General features: G+C 39.5%; 1 protein-coding gene across 3 annotated transcripts in view; it reads left to right on the plus strand.

Annotated features, from left to right (window-relative positions):
- The window catches only part of SLC25A13 (solute carrier family 25 member 13), a 185,332-nt gene extending 176,403 nt beyond the window's left edge, over positions 1 to 8,929 (plus strand). For all 3 annotated transcript variants that reach the window (XM_072784069.1, XM_072784070.1, XM_072784071.1), the window contains 3 exons: positions 7,169 to 7,327; positions 7,422 to 7,512; positions 7,780 to 8,929. In XM_072784069.1, the coding sequence (XP_072640170.1) occupies positions 7,169 to 7,327; positions 7,422 to 7,512; positions 7,780 to 7,966 (437 nt within the window). In that variant the 3' untranslated portion in view covers positions 7,967 to 8,929. The remainder of the gene's footprint in view (positions 1 to 7,168; positions 7,328 to 7,421; positions 7,513 to 7,779) is intronic.
- The last annotated feature ends 9,311 nt before the right edge of the window (positions 8,930 to 18,240 follow it).

Consider the following 18,240-nt stretch of genomic DNA (forward strand, 5'->3'; position numbering starts at 1 on the left):
AATTCTATCATGAGAACTAAGCTACTTTCTCAGTGTGTAATTACAGAAATCAGAAGCCAGTGGCAAATGTCATAACTATCATTCTCATTGAATTTAGGGATAAGACAAGGACGTGTCTATATCATCCTTGTTTTTCAGGCTTATTCTGGAGGTTCCATTAAATGTAGTAAAAGAAGAAAAAGCAGTGAGAGATATAAATATTAGAAAAGAAGATATGAAACTATCATTTGCAACTGATTGTTTAGCTTAAAATCCAAATAAAATTGCCAAAAAATGTATCAGAATTAGTAAGTATTGTATTTTGTTATAAGATGAGCATAATAGGGACACCTGGGTGGCTCAGTGGTTGAGCATCTGCCTTCGACTCAGGGTGTGATCCCAGGTCTGAGGTTCGGGTCCCACATCAGGCTCCCTGCATGGAGCCTGCTCTCCTTCTGCCTATATCTCTAAGGGAAAAAAAAAGATGAGCATAATAATCTATATCTGGCGATAGGCAATTAACTGATGTCATAGGAGGAAGCCGAACAACCAGCTGCTCAGTGTAGAACCCTGCTGGCAGGCTCAGCCAGAAGGCCAGGAAGATTTCTGTGTAGACGTGTGTTGTACCCAGTGCAACAGTAGCAAGGACAGTGAGCACAAAAATACACAAGTGGGGACTGTTGGAAGATGGATCAGGCCCACATATTCCCTTTGTGGATGCCAGTGAAAGCAAAGCCATTTCCTAGAGAAGAGACACAGGTGGAGTAGGCACAGAATCCCAGGAAGTACATACCAGGGCCAGAGTGATCTGTGTCATTAAGAGAAAGGAGAAAAGCTTATCTCAAAATAAACACAATGAATAGCAGTTGACCACTAACCTTTTAATTGTAATACAGAAATGTCTCATTATTATTTTTATGTGCATTTTTATGTAAAATATAATTTTATGTTTAAGTTACTCTCCTACATAGAGTACGTATATATTTTTTGTTGAACACTTATAAATAAGATGGGTCTGGGATTACATTAATATGATCATGCTTTCTATATTTTAATAGTAATTTCAGTTATTCAGTAAGTACTATTTTTCTAAAAATTTTATTTGACCTAAAGTTCGATTGCTTTAGCAGGTATTTTAACAGAGGTGGTTGTTGAGATCTCAAAACCTGGAGAATATTGACTTTTCTTTTCTTTTTCTTTTTTGCCTTTTTTTTTTTTTTTTTTTAGATTTATGTATCTGGTTGTAAACTGGGAATATCTTTAAATCATGGAAACGTTTCCATTATTTCATAGGATAGAGTAAGCCTAACTAACTGATATGTGAATTTATGTTCATTGACCAATGTGCCTTAGTGTGTCAACGGTGAGAGCTGAAGCAGGGAGCCTGAAATTAAACTAAATTTTAGGGAGGCCTGGGTGGCTCAGTGGTTGAGTGTCTGTCTTTGCTTCCACTCAGGTTGTGATCCTGGGGTTCTGGGATCGAGTCCCATACCGAGCTCCCCACGGGGAGCCTTCTCCCTATGCCTATGTCTCTTCCCCTCTTTCTCTGTGTCTCTCATGAATAAAAAATTAAACCTTAAAAAAAATTTTTTTAATTCTCTGCAATGAACATGCTGCTTCTTGATTAATGAAGGGCATTTCAGTATGGCTTATGTATGATCTTAAAGAAAGGATATCTAGCGCTTCTCAAATTTTAGAGTTTTGTCATACCCAGTGATTTTAACTGTCAGCAGTGAGATAAAGGATAAGTCACCTTAGACTAAGTTATAATTTGGGAGCATCTTTAAGAGCTAATCAATGCATAGATAGGGAATTGCTAACTATGTGTGATTGTCGTGATGCTTTTGCAGATATATTAAAAGAATTAAGTTAGAAGGGAAGTACTGTTGACACAGATTTGTTAATGATGTGGACATAAAGGTCAAGATAATTTCAAAGCAATTCTTAGATCCTTAAAAAAAAGTCATGGAGAGATTGAATCAAAGTAATAGACTGAGCATATTCATCTTTCTCTCCTCTTGTCCCAAATACCTTAAAATGTCAGAAAATACATGTTTTAAAACTCCTTTTGGCACTAGAAAATGTCAGCACCAGGCCTCAGAAGGCTGGAGATGGAAGCATATTGACTCTAAAACTAAGCTGGATGGTGCTACAGCCCAGGACACTGGCAGGAAAAACTGCTCTCCATGTAAGAGCAGACCCAGAAAATTTTAACCTCTGAGTGAACAATAGGACACCTAGCTTTGGAGTAGGCTTAAGGTAAATCTTTAACAGGGGTTAAGGAGTGGCACTGGTGGCAGGAAGGTGGGGCTGGGTCCTCCCTGCTTCTTTTTGTCTGGAGCTTTAGGCAATGCTTGAATCTAGACCAGGCCAGAGCTATTTTCTGAAGAAAGGCATCACTTGCCTGAGGAGGGCAAGTGTAAGGAATCAGAAGAAAGTAGGGGAAGGCTTAAGGTTCCAGACCTTTACCCTGATGGCCAAAGTAATATAAACTAATGGGAGCTCTTCCCAAGAGGGATATAAAATAATTTCTTCTACTTCCAGACTGAAGTGTTCCACCTTTCAGTGACTCGGAAGGTCCCAGCCCTGCCAGGCCACCTCACCCCCTTGTACCTAGTTAACTGGCCTCCCCCATTTCATAAGGCCCATTGCTAGCCCTGCCCTGCAGGAGAGGAGCCTGAAGGTGAAGCTGACCTAGGAGGTGGTAGAAGCCAGCACTGTACTGATGAGCCTGTTCTTTGAACTTCAGGATCAATAGAGAGCGGGAGGTCCCTCAGACAAGCAACAAGACAAGTAAACAGGAATTTCAGGGAAAACAGGCAATTCAGAGAAAAGGAGAACTTTTTAAAGAACTATAATTAGGATCTGCAGAGAGAATTGAGAAGAACAGGTTTTTTTTTTTTTTTTGATGTTTTTTATTTAATGTTCTATTTTTTTTAAGAGGGGGATAGGGGCAGAGGGACACACAGAGAGATAATCCTAAGCAGGCTCCATACCCGACACAGGGCTCAGTCTCACAACCCTGAGGCCATGACCTGAACCAAAATCAAGAGTCAGGCACTGAACCAATTGAGCCACCCAGGTGCCCCTTGAGAGGAAGAATCTTAAGGAACCTTTCTTGAAAATTAATAGAAAAAAAAAAAAAAGAAAATTAATAGAAGGATCGTCTAAATAAAAAAGCCATAAATGGTCTGAATGATAGAATGGATATGCTCAAAGAGCAAATTAGACATCTAAAAAGTGAAGTCACTACAACATGGAGCAAAAATAGATAAAAGAGGAAGAGCAAATGTAAGAGACGTGTAGGATTAGTCCTGGAAGTCTAACATCTACTTAATAGGAGTTCCCTAGAGAGAAGTAGTATAAAAGATGGACACAAAACAAATCATTAATAAAAGTCGACTCATCTTTTCATCTGCAGTCCTGGGTACCTTCAAAATGCCATGGAAAGGATGTCTTGATGGCATTGCCAGGCACACCAGCCTTCAGGAGGGAGGGCATATCTCAAGTTCTTTTCTACCATAACTCAAAGGTTACACTTCACAGACATGCCTGAAGCAGAGTGAAAAGTGAAATAGGAAAGGAGAAAGTAGGAGCTATATGAAACAGAGCAAATAAAAGTTAAACCTGAGAATAGATTTAAATAACTGGTGACTTTAGTGTATGTATTTTTTTTCTTTTTTTTAATTTATTTATTTATGATAGTCACAGAGAGAGAGAGAGAGAGAGGCTGAGACATAGGCAGAGGGAGAAGCAGGCTCCATGCACTGGGAGCCCGATGTGGGACTCGATCCCGGGTCTCCAGGATCGCGCCCTGGGCCAAAGGCAGGCGCCAAACCGCTGCGCCACCCAGGGATCCCTAGTGTATGTATTTTTATGTAAGAAGGGCTTGTTGGCAAAGGGTGCAAATAAATGCTAATTTATTATACATACAGTAATTATTGTACCTCTGTGATAAATGTATATTAGGAAGGGATGGAGATCAAAAGGGAAACAAACAACTAGAAGTAGAGAAAATGAAAACCACAGTATAGGATAGCAGAAATAAATCTAATAACCACAATTATAACCATGATTGAATGGATTCAGTGCCCCTAGTAAAAACAAATGCTTATTTTAGATGAGTTGTGAAAGGAAATCTAGTCATCTGAAGTTTGAGAAAACAGTGACATAGAACAACTGAAAGAGAGCAGATTGAAAAATATGTATTAGGCAAATACCAAAAATAAGCAAGTTTAGCAATATTAATGTGAGACAAAATGGAATTCAAGGTTTAAAGAGGCACAGAGGCATATTTTACATTTACAAAAGATAAAATTCCCTAAGAAGATAGTGCCACCCTAAATAAAGAGATAATACGAGGCCACCTGGAATTACCAGGAAATGAGTTTATTCGGAACTAGTGGAAGAATCGCAGTGAGGGACCCATGTTCTGGAATAGGCTATAGGCGATTCTGTAGGCAAGAAGTCATAACCGGCATGTAAGCCATAAACTCATTGGCTTGAGCATGAGGACACCTTGCTTGCCACATGTTCGTTGGCCAGGAAATAAATCTCAAGTCTTCTGCAAATCAAGCATTTATGGAAAATCAGTCTCTCAGTTCTCAAGCTCCGTTCTTCTGAAGGAGCATGCGTGAGAATCTCCACCTCCTACCCTCTGGTTCCATTTTAAACCGTCCTTTCATGGTATATTGCCATCAGCCACTGTGTATTATCAACATACTGTTGTTTTATAAAACCTCAATTTAGCAGTACGATAAGATCATGGTATTTTCTCATTCCAAATCTTGACACTTCTCTTAGAAGCTGATCCATCAAGTAGATACTGCAGATAAGGATACAGAGGGAATTTGTGAAACTCTTAAACTTGATCCAAAATAAATAGATATTAACTTTGTATCCCATAAACAGAGAAGCACATTCTTTACAAATGCTAATGGGATATTTATGAGAATTGCAAATTTCTTGCTCCAGAGTTGTATTTTGCTGGCTGAGCTTTCTTTCTGTTGTAAATGAACTTTACTTTCTAGGTGTCAAGCCCCCTTTAAGGCGTTATAATTTCATATTGGGCTGGAGAGCACCCCAAATGATTCTTGTCACATAGGTAGGTAGCCCCAAGGTCTCATTATTTGTCTCATCACTGAAGTTTCAGGCAGGCTGCTGTTGAGGAACCTGCAAGGCTCCCTGTTCCCTAGCTGACCCCATCTTTGGGGATAGAGAAAGCGAGACCTCTTGATCAGTGTTGTCTTAACCTCTTGGAAACCAGGAGAGACTAGGCAAATTTGCCAACCCTGGCCCCTAAAATTAGCAGATTTCTTGTGGCCACGCTCTTTCTGGTAGATACTATTTTCCTGGCCTTGCTTTGGAGGAGCCTGAGGCTGTTCTCTAGGGTCATTTAGTCAGTCTTACATCAGAAATCCTCCATCCACGAAGAGCCGTGGTAACTCCAAGGCCCTCACAGCTGCCAGCCTGGGAGAGGTGAGGGTAGATGGGAGACAGATGAGAGTCCCAGGCAGGATCCCGCATCCCCCCACCCACCCACACACCATCATCACTATTGCTACTACTTCCACTCAGTTCTGCCAGACAACTTCTCACCCGTTTCTTTTGGCATATTTATTTTATAATCAATATCTTTCCTCCCTGCCCCCTAATACTTCTCTCTTTTTCCATAACAAGGAACTGTTTATGAAAACTAACTGGAGGAGACTTTTTACCCATGTTATTGCCTGTGTGTCTCCCACTGTCACTCGGACATGCCTGCTCACTGTTGCAAGGAGGATTTTACTATATGCCTAAAGCAGACAGCCTGGCTAAACTCTTTCTAAACCAGGAAGTGAAACTTAATGGGTGGTGTGAACACAGTGGGTTTCTAAGCATTTTTCATGTTTCCTCCCATTATGTTGGAGGATAAATTCCTGGCTTAAAGTTAAAATAATTCCTCCAAGTTAAAGGAAATTCAGTATGACTTATTCAGTGAAGCATTGGATATAAAGTGAGCTTTTTCACATGCAAAAAATGTGATATGTTTTATAAAAACGTTACTTAGGATGGGTGTTTGTGAGGAACTCAGTAAAGATAGAAGAGAAGGAGATGCAGTTTAGTAATCTAAATGCAAACTTGTATTGTGCAGATTTCCCCAGGCGCACACGCATGCACACACACACACACACACACACACACACACAATAACTTTAAAGCTGTCTGTTAGAAGGATGAGATGTACTTGTGAGCCAGACCACGTTGGTTTGGACAGAAATTCTTACAGAATTATTAAGCCTTAAAAAAAGCAAAGGAGATTTATGCATCTGCATTTGACCAATTTGGTTTGGAATAGGTTCATAATGGAAAAGTAATAAAACCATAAGAGACAGTGTCTTCTGAGTACAGTCTCGCTTTTAAAAAATCTAAACATGGGCTGCCCCATTTTGGATAAAATGACTGTAGAAAATTTCCCATTGGTAATTTTGGGAGAATTTTGTTGCTGTTGTTGTTTCTTTTTCATTGATTATCAGCCAGTATAAATTTTCAGCTTTCTGTCAAATATTTTTTCTGGAGATGTTAGTTTTAGGAAAAAGGAATCCTGAAGTATTATCTATGGGAGTCTCTACCTCTGGTCACCAATCCTCCCCCCACTCCCCCCCCCCCCCCCACACACACACCAGTGTTTGCTTAGCCCTCAGTAAAGTCTTTTTCTGGTGTAACTGGAGAGGTTAGGCTTTGGTGGATAGGGGGTGGTTGAATGTGTGTGAGAAGGCACCTCATGTGACTGCCAGCAGCCACAGAAAAGCGTGAAGAGGAAACGCATAACAAACTTCACTTCTGAAAATCGGACCTAATAACTTTGCAGGTTTCTGATTTAGATGGGAAAACAAAAAAGAAAAAGAAAAGCTTTCTCCATTTGTTCCACTTGAAGTAGGGATATTGAAAAATGATTCCTTAAAACCTTTAGCAAATACAGTCCTATACCAAAAAGGTTAGGCAGTTGGGGGAAGGGGAGGTGAAGGATGTCTGTGCAGCTTCTGTCCCTGCAGACAGGGTAGTGCTGGCTGTGCTTCTCAGGGTGGTGGAAGAGACATTTGATTTCATCAGACTCTTAACTTTCTCTCCACGGCCAGCAGTTCAAAGCACAGTGATTTTTATATAGTGTGAATGTGACCAGACTGTGATGGTGGTGCCTTTCCTGCAGGCATGCCCGCAGCATCCTTAGTGACCCCTGCTGATGTTATCAAGACGCGATTACAGGTGGCCGCCCGGGCTGGCCAAACCACTTACAGCGGTGTGATGGACTGCTTCAGGAAAATACTTCGGGAAGAAGGCCCAAAAGCTCTGTGGAAAGGAGCTGGTGGTATGGAAATAGTTTGTTCTTAACTAAACCTTTCGTATTAGGTAATTTTTTTTAAATTGAATTAAATCTATTATTTCTCCATTTTTTTCCAAAGCTCGCGTATTTCGATCCTCCCCCCAGTTTGGGGTAACTTTGCTGACATATGAATTGCTACAGCGATGGTTCTACATTGACTTTGGAGGCGTGTAAGTATCCTGCTAAATCTGCAGCCAGGTGGCAGCTCCTCCAACACTCAGTGCTCATTAAGAAGGGTATGTCAGTCTCATTCCTGTGATGTAATAGGAAAGATACAGGAAAATATTGAAACCATGTGACCAAACTCATTTCAAAGGGGAAAATACAACCGACTAGCATTCCACAACTCCTTTACTTGATGCAGATTTTTGCAACCTTTGAATGTCACTTTTACCAAGGTAAAAAATGATAGATTCTCACCCCATATCCTCTTTTAGAAAACCCGTGGGATCAGAGCCAGTTCCTAAATCCAGGATCATACTGCCTGCTCCCAATCCTGATCACGTTGGAGGCTACAAACTGGCGGTTGCAACATTTGCGGGGATTGAAAACAAATTTGGACTTTACCTACCTCTCTTCAAGCCACCGGCGTCTACCTCAGCGGTTATCAGTGGAGGCCCATAGGAGGGGCGGTGCTGGCGCTACAGAGTGCCTCGTCTCCAGTGGAAACAGTGTCTCCTCCTTTCACTTCCATCTCTTGTTTAAATTTAAGTCGAGGCTTTTTTATAAGGTGAAATCATTCATTTTCTGTGTGTTTCCTTAACCAGATCATTGTGAAATTATTCATAATTATTCTTGTGGCCTCTGCTCACAAACCTGTGCTTGTATCTGACATTTACTGGGATTTGGTCAACACTAACACGATTTGGGGGAAGGAGCAAGTCTGAATAGAAGTGAGAGCTGCTCTCCTTGGCTTGGGATTATAGTCCCAAAGAGACTACTGAAAGGCAATCATGGTGCTCAGAGCAAAGTGTTTCATGCATGTTTCAGCTGGTAGGAAGCTGGGTACATATTTATCATTATAAAAAAACAACACTGGAAGTAATAAAAAAAAAAAAAGGATCAGAATTAGCCAGCTTGGCTTCAGATTTTAAACATATACTAATTCTATTTCTGGATTATATTATGAAGCTTTTATGTGAAACTTTTTTTTTTTTTTTGTAATGAAAACCACATTGAAGATGTTTAATAATCGTACTTTGTTAGTGGTATCAAGACTATTAGGTCTTTTTAGGGAGGTTCTTGAGGCATTGTATCCTGTAGACAGAGAATCCATGAGATGCAGCACCTCTCCTGGGTGTACTCATTTTGAATTACTGCTCATCTGATGCTCACATACTGTCACTGTCTGAGTACAGTGTAGGAAAGCACGTGCCCTCTGTCCTGATGCCTGCATTCATGCCCCCTACAACCCTACCCCAGCCCCCCACAGTTGGCACCTATTTGCTTTGAAAAATCCCACTTATTTTTGAATCGTGTAAGACAATTAGAATCTAATAAATGTTTTTATTTAATTTGTGGTGCCTTGCATAATGTTCAGAAGGCTCAAGTGTTTGTGAAGAAGGAAATAAACTATTTTTAAAGCTATTGTTTGCTCTTGTGTATGTCACATGGCGAATGACTGCAGTAATTGTCATTACTGGACTCTGTATGTTTCATTTTCAGGGTGCTTTTATTCATATTGGCATGGCTCTCTCCTCCTGGCCCTTCAAGGTCATGTGTACCCTGATTTTCAGTATGCTGACGTTCAGAGTGAGTAAAAGAAATGACATTTCACCCTAGATAAGCAAGGAACCCAACCAACTGACACTTTCTCTCTGGTCATCCTCAGTGCTTTGGGCAGTTGCTTAACCATGAGAATTAATAAAAATTTTCATTTTATAATGTGAAGTTTCACTGGAAGGTGGGCATGAAAACTGGAATGAAATGGCAATTGTATTTTCTAATCTACTCTGATCCTTCCTCATAAGAAAACCAGACATCGCTGTATCTGACATTTGCTGGTATTGGGCCAACACTGTCATTTGGGGAACGGAGCTAGTCTTGAACAGAATATGGGTTTTTTAGACTTCTCAGACTCTGAAGAGGCTGCTGAGAACCTGCAAGCAGTCAGTTTGAACCGAGTCTCCAGAACTTCACTCCAGGAGAGACAGCTGCGTTGCAGTCTCCATCCTACTTCTCAATCAACAGGTTGTCATTAAAAGTTACTGTTCAAAACTGGGGAGTATCAGAACAAAACAAAATTGTGAAGCATCAGCACCATCCATGGGTCTGATTTTTTTTTTTCCTAAGTGAACAAAACCTTTATTAGCCTCACCAGAAACAGAAAGTGTATATCTGTGGCTCCCTTTGAAAAACTAAAACGAAAACCACTCCCTCTGTCTACCCATCCTCACCCCCCATCCGTGCTCAGTGTGAAAAGTGATCAGTAGTTCTGTTTTTTTTTTTAAAGAGTTTATTCATTTATTCATGAGATAGAGAGAAAGAGGGAGTGGGGGCACAGGGATACAGGCAGAGGGAGAAGCAGACTCCATGCAGGGAGCCTGACATGGTTCTTGATCCCAGGACTCCAGGATCACGCCCTGGGCCGAAGGAAGGCACCAAACCACTGAGCCACCCAGGGATCCCCAGTAGTTCTGTTTTAACCTCAGAGACCAGTCACAAAACTCCAAATATGTCTTAGAATTTTGGGTGATGTTGCAAGAACAAATCACTCAAACGTTGGTATTTTGCATGTGGACAGAAGTCCCTCCGTGAAAATCTCTGTGTTCCTTTTGTTCACTTGCTAGAATTTGACAGAAGATCAAGTTTTCATAGTAACAACAGTGACCCAGATCTCAGAAAAGGTGCATTTATTGTACCTGCTGCTTTTAAGAGTTATCGCTATATTTACCTGTAGCTGAGGGCGATTTTCTGCAGTAAAGAAGAAACCAGAGAAGCCAGAGGAGATAGGGCCAGAGGGCTGTGTTTCTTTAAAATCCCTGGCTGTTTCTGTTCAGAATAGGCAGTGACTTGAGACACTTTGAAGGAGGCCTAATTTCCATCTGAGTTCTGCTCAGTGGGTGGCGTGACTGTGACATCCTTGAATAGTTCTGCAATCACCATGTGGTGAAAACCACGTCAAATTTGTTCTGGGTTTTCCTTCTTCCTGAAGTGACAGCACAGTACGTCGGCAGTGCCGGCAGTACCGTGGCTGCTGTTCATGCAGCCAGGCATTTCCCTCCTTAATGCTGAGGAGCTGAAAGATGTGTAAGTCCCCGCAAGCTGCCTGCCCGTCCCAGGGGGCCAGCTTCCCCCTGCTGTGTTGGCCAGGCCATGGAGTCTTTCAGCTCTGCCCTTGGTCCACCTCCTGTTGCTTAGGGCATGGGGGTAGAGGCCTGATTTTTGTAGCAGCTTTTTTTTTTTTTTTCAAGGAGGGGAAAAAATGTGAAGCTGACCACAAAGTGAACACACTGATTCTTGGGTTCCAGTCGTGGCTGGATTTCTTGAGGCTGGGTGGCATGCTGTCGCCAAGCTCATGCTACACCTCATAACCCACAACCATTTGCTGAGCTCCCTGGGGTCGCCTTAATCCCAGCAGCCAGGGTTGCACAGGGGAAAATAAGAATTCTGGCACAGAAAGGAGTCATTTAAGTGCTTATTGCATTTCAAGCTTCAGTTTTTACTTAGCTAAAATATTTACCATTGCTGGAAAACAATGTTTAAAATTTTGTGCTTATATGTTATTTAATGGTGTGGCCTATGTAAACCTCAGGATGCTTACATTTTGACAGTCTTCTGGAAATGTTTAACAGCACATAACTCAGGGAGCAGGGAATAAAAACGAGAAGAAATTGTGCTTGAAACTATTTGTAACCCCGTCCAGCTAGGTCTTCAGCAAGTCACGTTGGAATTCTTCAGGTAGAGGGAGGGAAGCCTCCGGTAATGGAATTTGATGAGTCCTGTCTTGTGGCCCCATTTATCAGCCTTGTAGATAACCCTCTCCTCTAAAAGTCATCATGTGCCTTTTTACCACAGAAGCCATTCTTTAGGGGATGAATTTGTATCTTTGCCACTGAGTAAAAGCCCATTTTAAATTCAGGGTAATCAAATGCTTTCAGGATGTGGATTTTTCCAAAGATTTTTTTAAAAGACATGTTCACTGGTAAGAGCATTGAAATGTTCTTTCCACAAATGGTACTGCCCACAGAGGGGGTGTGCCTTTTTTGTTTTACCTTTCGGGAGTAGCCCAACCCTTACCCAAGAGTTCTATTTTCAATGTTAGGAAGACCTCAGGGGGTCCACTGCTTCATTTTCAAGGCCAAGGCAGCTAAAAGCATTGTACCTCTGTCTTTTAAAACTGTGACAGTTTTTAGTTTGAACGCCCAGACTGGGCTGTAGTAGGGACTGAGGCTTTTGTTCGAAAAAGTTGTTGGAACTTAGTAGGCTCTTGGTTATTATTTTGAAGGGTGGGTGAATGGATTTTTGAGAAATATGTATTTTCTTCCCAATGAGCAATCTCTATTTTCCTGCTTTATAGGCCTTTTCTCCTGCTGGAGTTCAAGCCATAACTGAAAACAATCACAGTCTTCTGTATTGATCACATACTTTAGAAGTTGTAAATACATCTTTTATTAAAGCTACAGCTATTTAAAATTGGTGTTAATTACTTACATTGATTGATTCAGGAACTGTCATATAAACAATATTTAAAGTTCCTGATCATTGTTAAAAATAAACCTTTGAGAAATCATATCTTTCGAGATTAGTGCTACATTAGGGTTGAGATATGTCATTTAATAGTTTTTCTTATCAATGAATATTAGTTATTTACAACTCATTCTATTCCTCTCACTGCCTGTTGTTTATGTGCTCCGTAGGAGCACAGTGGCAAGCTTTCCTTAGAAGCTGCTGAGGACAACGGGAACCCTCTTTCTCAAAAGGGTTTGTTTTTAGCTAATGCATTTGACTCCAAAAAAGAGTCCAAATGGAACACTCGGCTTTCATCTGCTGGGGTAACCTAATAAAATAATGTTTGTTTTTAGATTCCCGGCTGTTAAGGGGGTTTTGCTCAAGGCAAAACCACAGTCCCCTTGAATAACTTCAGAAGGAAAGTTAAGAAGACACACTAATTGTGCCTGTCTGAGGCTTGCCTCTCCTGGGTCACAGGCACACCCCCAGCACACTGGTCTGGCCATCAGGGCTTCAGTGCACACCATCACTTTGATTCCATTAGCCAGGGCTCCTTCCCCTTTGCAGGATGCTTCATTTAGCAGTGGAGCAGTTCTAAGGTGACTTTAAAATAGATTCAGGCTCTCAGAACAGATTTGTGCAAGTGTACCATAGTCTGTCCTGTATGGTGGGGAGAAGGAAATTCAGCCTAAAGAAAACATTGTTCCCTATCTCGTATCACCTCCTTCCACCTCTTGCTCTTGCTCTGGTCTTGCTGGGCTGCTTTCAAAAGAGAGAGGGGCGAGTCATTCTGCCTCCACCCTGGAGTTCTTTGGCCACTAAGAACTTATTAAATATGAGGTATTACATGCCAGGCATGATCTCATTAAATCCTCCTCACAGCCCTTAAAGTAGGTACAGTTCTTTTTCCTATGCTACAAATGAGGAAACCTCAGACTCGCAGAGGCAAAGCATCTTGCTCGTGATCTCTCAGCTAGCAAATGAGGAGGCTAGGATTTAAATCTAGGTCTGGTGGCAGCCCAAGCTCTGTTCTTTACCTACAAGGGTTTCTCAACAAGACTCAGTTCAGGACCTTCTTATGACCATCTTTGCCCAGAGTTTCTTACTTCCCCCAGTTCTTAGAATCAGAGGTGTCATTCCTAGCTTAGAGTGGAAGGAAAGGGTGATCACTGATTATTTACCGTAGTGGGTACATTTCCTAATTCAAAGAATTCTAGAGCCTGAGGACTAGCTGAGTCCTCACAACCCTTTCAAGGTTCATCCTTTTTTTTTTTTTTTTTTTTTTTTTAAAGATTTTACTTATTTGAGAAAGAACAAGCAGGGGGAGGGGCAGAAAGAGAGGAAGAAGCAAGTTCCTCACTGAGCAGGGAGCCCAACTCAGGGCTCGATCTAAGAACCCTGGGATCATAACCTGAGCTAAAGGCAGACGCTTAACCCACTGAGTCACCCAGGCGTCCCGAGGTTCATCTTAAACTATTTTATGACCTATTATAGTCAGTAAAGAGAGGATTAAGGTAAACTTAAGGCATTTGCCCCATGAGTTTAAAATGGAAAGGTAATGTGGAAAAAGATAAATTTACAGTCTGTTAAAATGCAATGCGATACGATGTGAACTGAATTGGACCATCTTAAAAATCTCTGCTATAATTAGAAAATGCCATTCTTCAACAAAAGTTGGAAATAATGGAAAACCAAGTTAAAAGTAAATATCTATGGGTACTTGGCCTCAAAGTGTGTCTGGAGGGAATGGAGACAGTTTACAGAATGTGGGATTTGCTGGAATTACTTTTGGACGTAAAATCTCCATCACCACTAATGGTGGAAAAGCCTGACTCTATTCCCAACAAGGGCCCTGCGCTCAAGTCAAAGGAGAAGACGTACCACTGCACTCTGCTGCCCCTTTTACCATTATTACATAAACAAGAGCAGATTACTGACTGACCCACACTAAAAATTAACTGAGAAACATACATATATATCGTTTTCTCATCCTTTTTTCAAAATAGTGGTATATTTCAAATTGTGAATTCCTGTTTTGAAGTAAAATTTACCTACATATGTTCTGAGTATAGAGATGTGCTTTATTAATTTGAGAATTTAGGTGTTCCGACAGCCACTCCATGTAAGAAACTGCTGCTTATGATAACCTTGACATTTGAATCAGCTCCAGGATTATGAAAGGCATATACTCTGTTAGAATGAAATCAGAAAAATGAAAAGTTGGGAATGAGAAAAATTGAGACAGACATACTTTTTTTTCCCGAAGGCAGAAGTAGTATGATTGCTGATGTCTGTTGAATTTTATTATTGCAGAAGGTAGAGACTTCTACACATGTGCAGTCTCAGCCTTTGGCCTACCCCACAATGCAATGTATGCATTTCCTTCCTGCTAACTGAAGAAGCAGTTGGTACGCTATCATCTTAGTTGTTGTACAGCATCTGAGGAAATAAATAACAGGGCAAAGAGCGGAATAACCAAAAACTTGAGAGGACCATCTGGGGAATGAGATATTCATAGGGTTTTGAATAGCTCTAGAATGCTACTGGGAATCTGGAAGAACACACACCCAGACTCAGAAGAGTGCACATACTCAGGAGAGACCTGAGAAGGCTCTAAGTTCTCAACCTCCTGTCAACCTTGAGGCTCTTCAGAAAAAGGAAGTGAAGACTAATGCAGAGTGGTAGACCACCAGGCTGAGTGTTGAATGTGTGCCTCAGCACACATGAGTCCTCTGGCAAATACTGGAAGAGTTTTTGGTTCTAAGCATTTATGGAAATCTCTGTCCAGTCATTGACTAAACATCGAATTAATAGACTTCAGGGGCCATACATGACACAGAATAGGCACTATATGGCATCAGTTCAGAGAATTTGCTAAATAAACAAGAATTACAATAAGTAACAACAAATCTGATTTCCAGGGTTGTACATTACAATGCTCAAAACACCTGGAGTTCAACAAAAGAGTATGAGACATGTAAAGAAACAGTATGGCATATACACAAGAAAAAAAATCAAGAAGAACTATGAGGAAGCCCAGAGACTGGATTTTCATTCTAGACAAAGATTTTAAAGCACCTTTAAGTATACTCAATGAATTAAAGGAATTCATGTCTAAAGAACTAAACTAGAATGTTTTCGGCAGAGCAAAGAATAAGCAAATGTGAAGGAGGGTCAGTTGAAATATACAATCTAAAGAACAAAAAGGGGAAACAAAAAATTGAACACAGCCCTGTGGGTACCATCATGAATGCCAGCAGGAGGGGAGGCAGAGAAAGGGCAGAATTCTTGAAGCGAGAAAGGCTGAAAACATCCCAAAATTGATGAAAAACAATCTCCATCTCTTAGAACCTCCATGAAATCCAAGTAGGACAAACTCAGAGATCCATACATAAACACATCATAATCAAGCTGTCAGAAGCCAAAACCTGTGAGGGGATCTTGCAGCTCCAAGAAAGAAGCAACTCATCATATACAAGGGATCCTAAACAAGATTAATAGCTGATATCTTACCTGAAGCCATACAGGCCAGAAGCTTGTGGGATGAAATACTCAAAAGTGCTGAAAGAAAAAAATCTATCAATGAAGATTTCTACTTCTGATGAAATTATTCTTCAAAAATGAGGGAAAAATAATATTCCCAGATAAGCAAAACCTGAAAGTTTATCACTAGCAGCCTTGCCTTACAACAAATGCTAGAGTCCAGGCTGAAATGAAAGGACACTAGAGGGAGATTTCAAGATAATAAAAGGGTCAGTTTATCAAGATGATATAATAAACTAAATATGTAATATCTAGTAACAGAGCTTTAAAATGCATGAATAAAAACAGAACTAGAGGATAAATAGACAAACCACAGCCATATTTACATATTTTCACTTCCTTTCTCAGTAATTGATTAAACACATAGAAAATAATCAGTAAGATTACAGAAGATTGAAACAGTACTCTCAGGCAATTTAGTCTATTTGACGTTTTTAGAACCACAGACTCAATATCTGAAGAATTGACATTCTTTTTAAGTGCACATGGAACATTGACCAAGCTAGACCATATGCTAGCTCATAAAATAAATCTTAATAAATTTCAAAGGATTTGAAATATAGAGTATTTCTTACTCTGTATGTTTTCTTACCAAGCAGAATCAAGCTAGAAATAAAAACAAAGATATCTGGAAAGCTTTCCAAATATTTGGAAATTAAACACACTTCTAAAAAGCCCATGGGCCAAATAATATATTACAACGGAAATTAGAAAATATTTTGAATAGAATGATAACGAAAGCACAACAGATCAAATTTGTAGGATACATTCAGTAAAAGCAGTACTTAGAGGGATTTTTATAACTTTAAAGGCCTAAATTAGAAGAAAAGTGTTTTACAACCAGTGATCTAAGTTTCTACTCTAGGAAATAAGAAAAAAAGAGCAAATGAAACCCAAAGTAGAAAGAAGAAAAAAAGTGAACAAACAATAGAGAAAAATCAACAGTTCCAAACGGCAGTTCTTTAAACAGACTAATATTGATACCTGACAAGACTCTTAAAGAAGACAAATATATCAATAATTAAAAAGATATCTATGAATATATATAGTATACATATATATACATTTACACACATAATTATATGTAATGAGGGGCTAGAAGAACAATTATGCCAATAAATTTGATTACTTAAATGGACACATATATTTTTTTTAATTTTATTTATTCATTGATGAGAGAGAGAGGCAGAGACGCAGGCAGAGGGAGAGGCAGGCTTCATGCAGGGAGCCTGACACGGGACTCGATCCTGGGTCTCCAGGATCACGCACTGGGCTGAACGCAGACGCTCAACCACTGAGCCACCTGGGCGCCCCAAAAGGACACATTTTTGAAAAAAATACGATTTGCCAAAATGGAACCAAAAAGAAATAGGAAATCTGAACATCCCTATTTCTATTAAGTAAATGAATTTATTATCAGAAACTTTCTCACAAATATAACTCCAGGGCCACATGGCTTCACCAGTGGATTCTATCAAATATTTAAGGAAGAATTAATACCAATATTTATACTCTTGCACAAAATAGAGGATGTTAGAACATTTCTCAATTCATACGAGCATCATTATGTAACTAAGACCTCACAAAGACATTACAAGAATGGAAAATTATAGACCAGTATCCCTAAGGAAGAATTATGGAAAACTGCTTTAATTATTAGCAAATAGAATCTAGCAATATATTTTGATCAAATGAGGTCCATACAAGTATAGCAAGGTTGGATTAACATTTTAAAAAGCCAGTGCAATTCATCACATTAATAGAATAAATGAGAAATTACATGACTATATATCAATAGATGCAGAACAAAAACATCGGGTAAAACTTAACACCTGTCCATGATAAAAGTGAAACATTGAAACTCTTATATGAGATCAGGAAAAAGGTAAGGATGTCTGCCTTCACTTCTGCAATACAACATTGATCTGGAAGTGCTGGCTAGTGTTGTAAGGAAAAAAGATTGGAAAGGAAGAACTACAGCTTTCATTCTCAGTATGATTGTATATATAATAACCAATGGGATCTATGAAATCTAGAAATGATATATTCCTATTAATAAGGTTGCAAAATACTAGATGAATGTATACAGATTTTCTGAAAACTAGCAAAATATGCTTGGAAAATAAAATTTTAAAACAATTACAATATTTATAATAGAATAAAAATTAAATACTTAGGAATAAATCTAAAAGGTGTGCATAACCGATATACTAAAACATTGTGAGATAAAGATAATTCAATGAATGGGAAGACATATACCCTGTTTATGGATTGGAAGATTCAAAATTGTTAAGATGTTCATTCTTCCAAATTGGTATGTAGATTAAATGAACTCCCAGTTGAAAACTAAACAGTATGATTTTCTTTTAAAAATTTTACAGTGATTCTAAAATTATATGGAAACATTGAAGATCTAGAATAGCTAAAACAAGACTTCCAAATGAATAACAAATTTGGAGACTTAACTAAATCTATCAATCAGGACAGTGTATTATGTAATTGCTCAATAAAATAGAAAAGTCAGTTCATAGAATAGTGAGCTTATATGTATATCATCAGTTGACTTTTTACCAAGGATGCTAGTTCCATTTAATGGTCAAAAAAGAAAATAAATTTTTCAGCCCATATTGCTAGACCAGCTGAATATCCATAAATTTTTTAAAAACTCAGTTTTGACCACTGCG

The sequence above is a fragment of the Canis lupus genome, chromosome 18 (genome assembly GCF_048164855.1).
Source record: "Canis lupus baileyi chromosome 18, mCanLup2.hap1, whole genome shotgun sequence".
NCBI classification, from domain to species: Eukaryota; Metazoa; Chordata; class Mammalia; order Carnivora; family Canidae; genus Canis; species Canis lupus.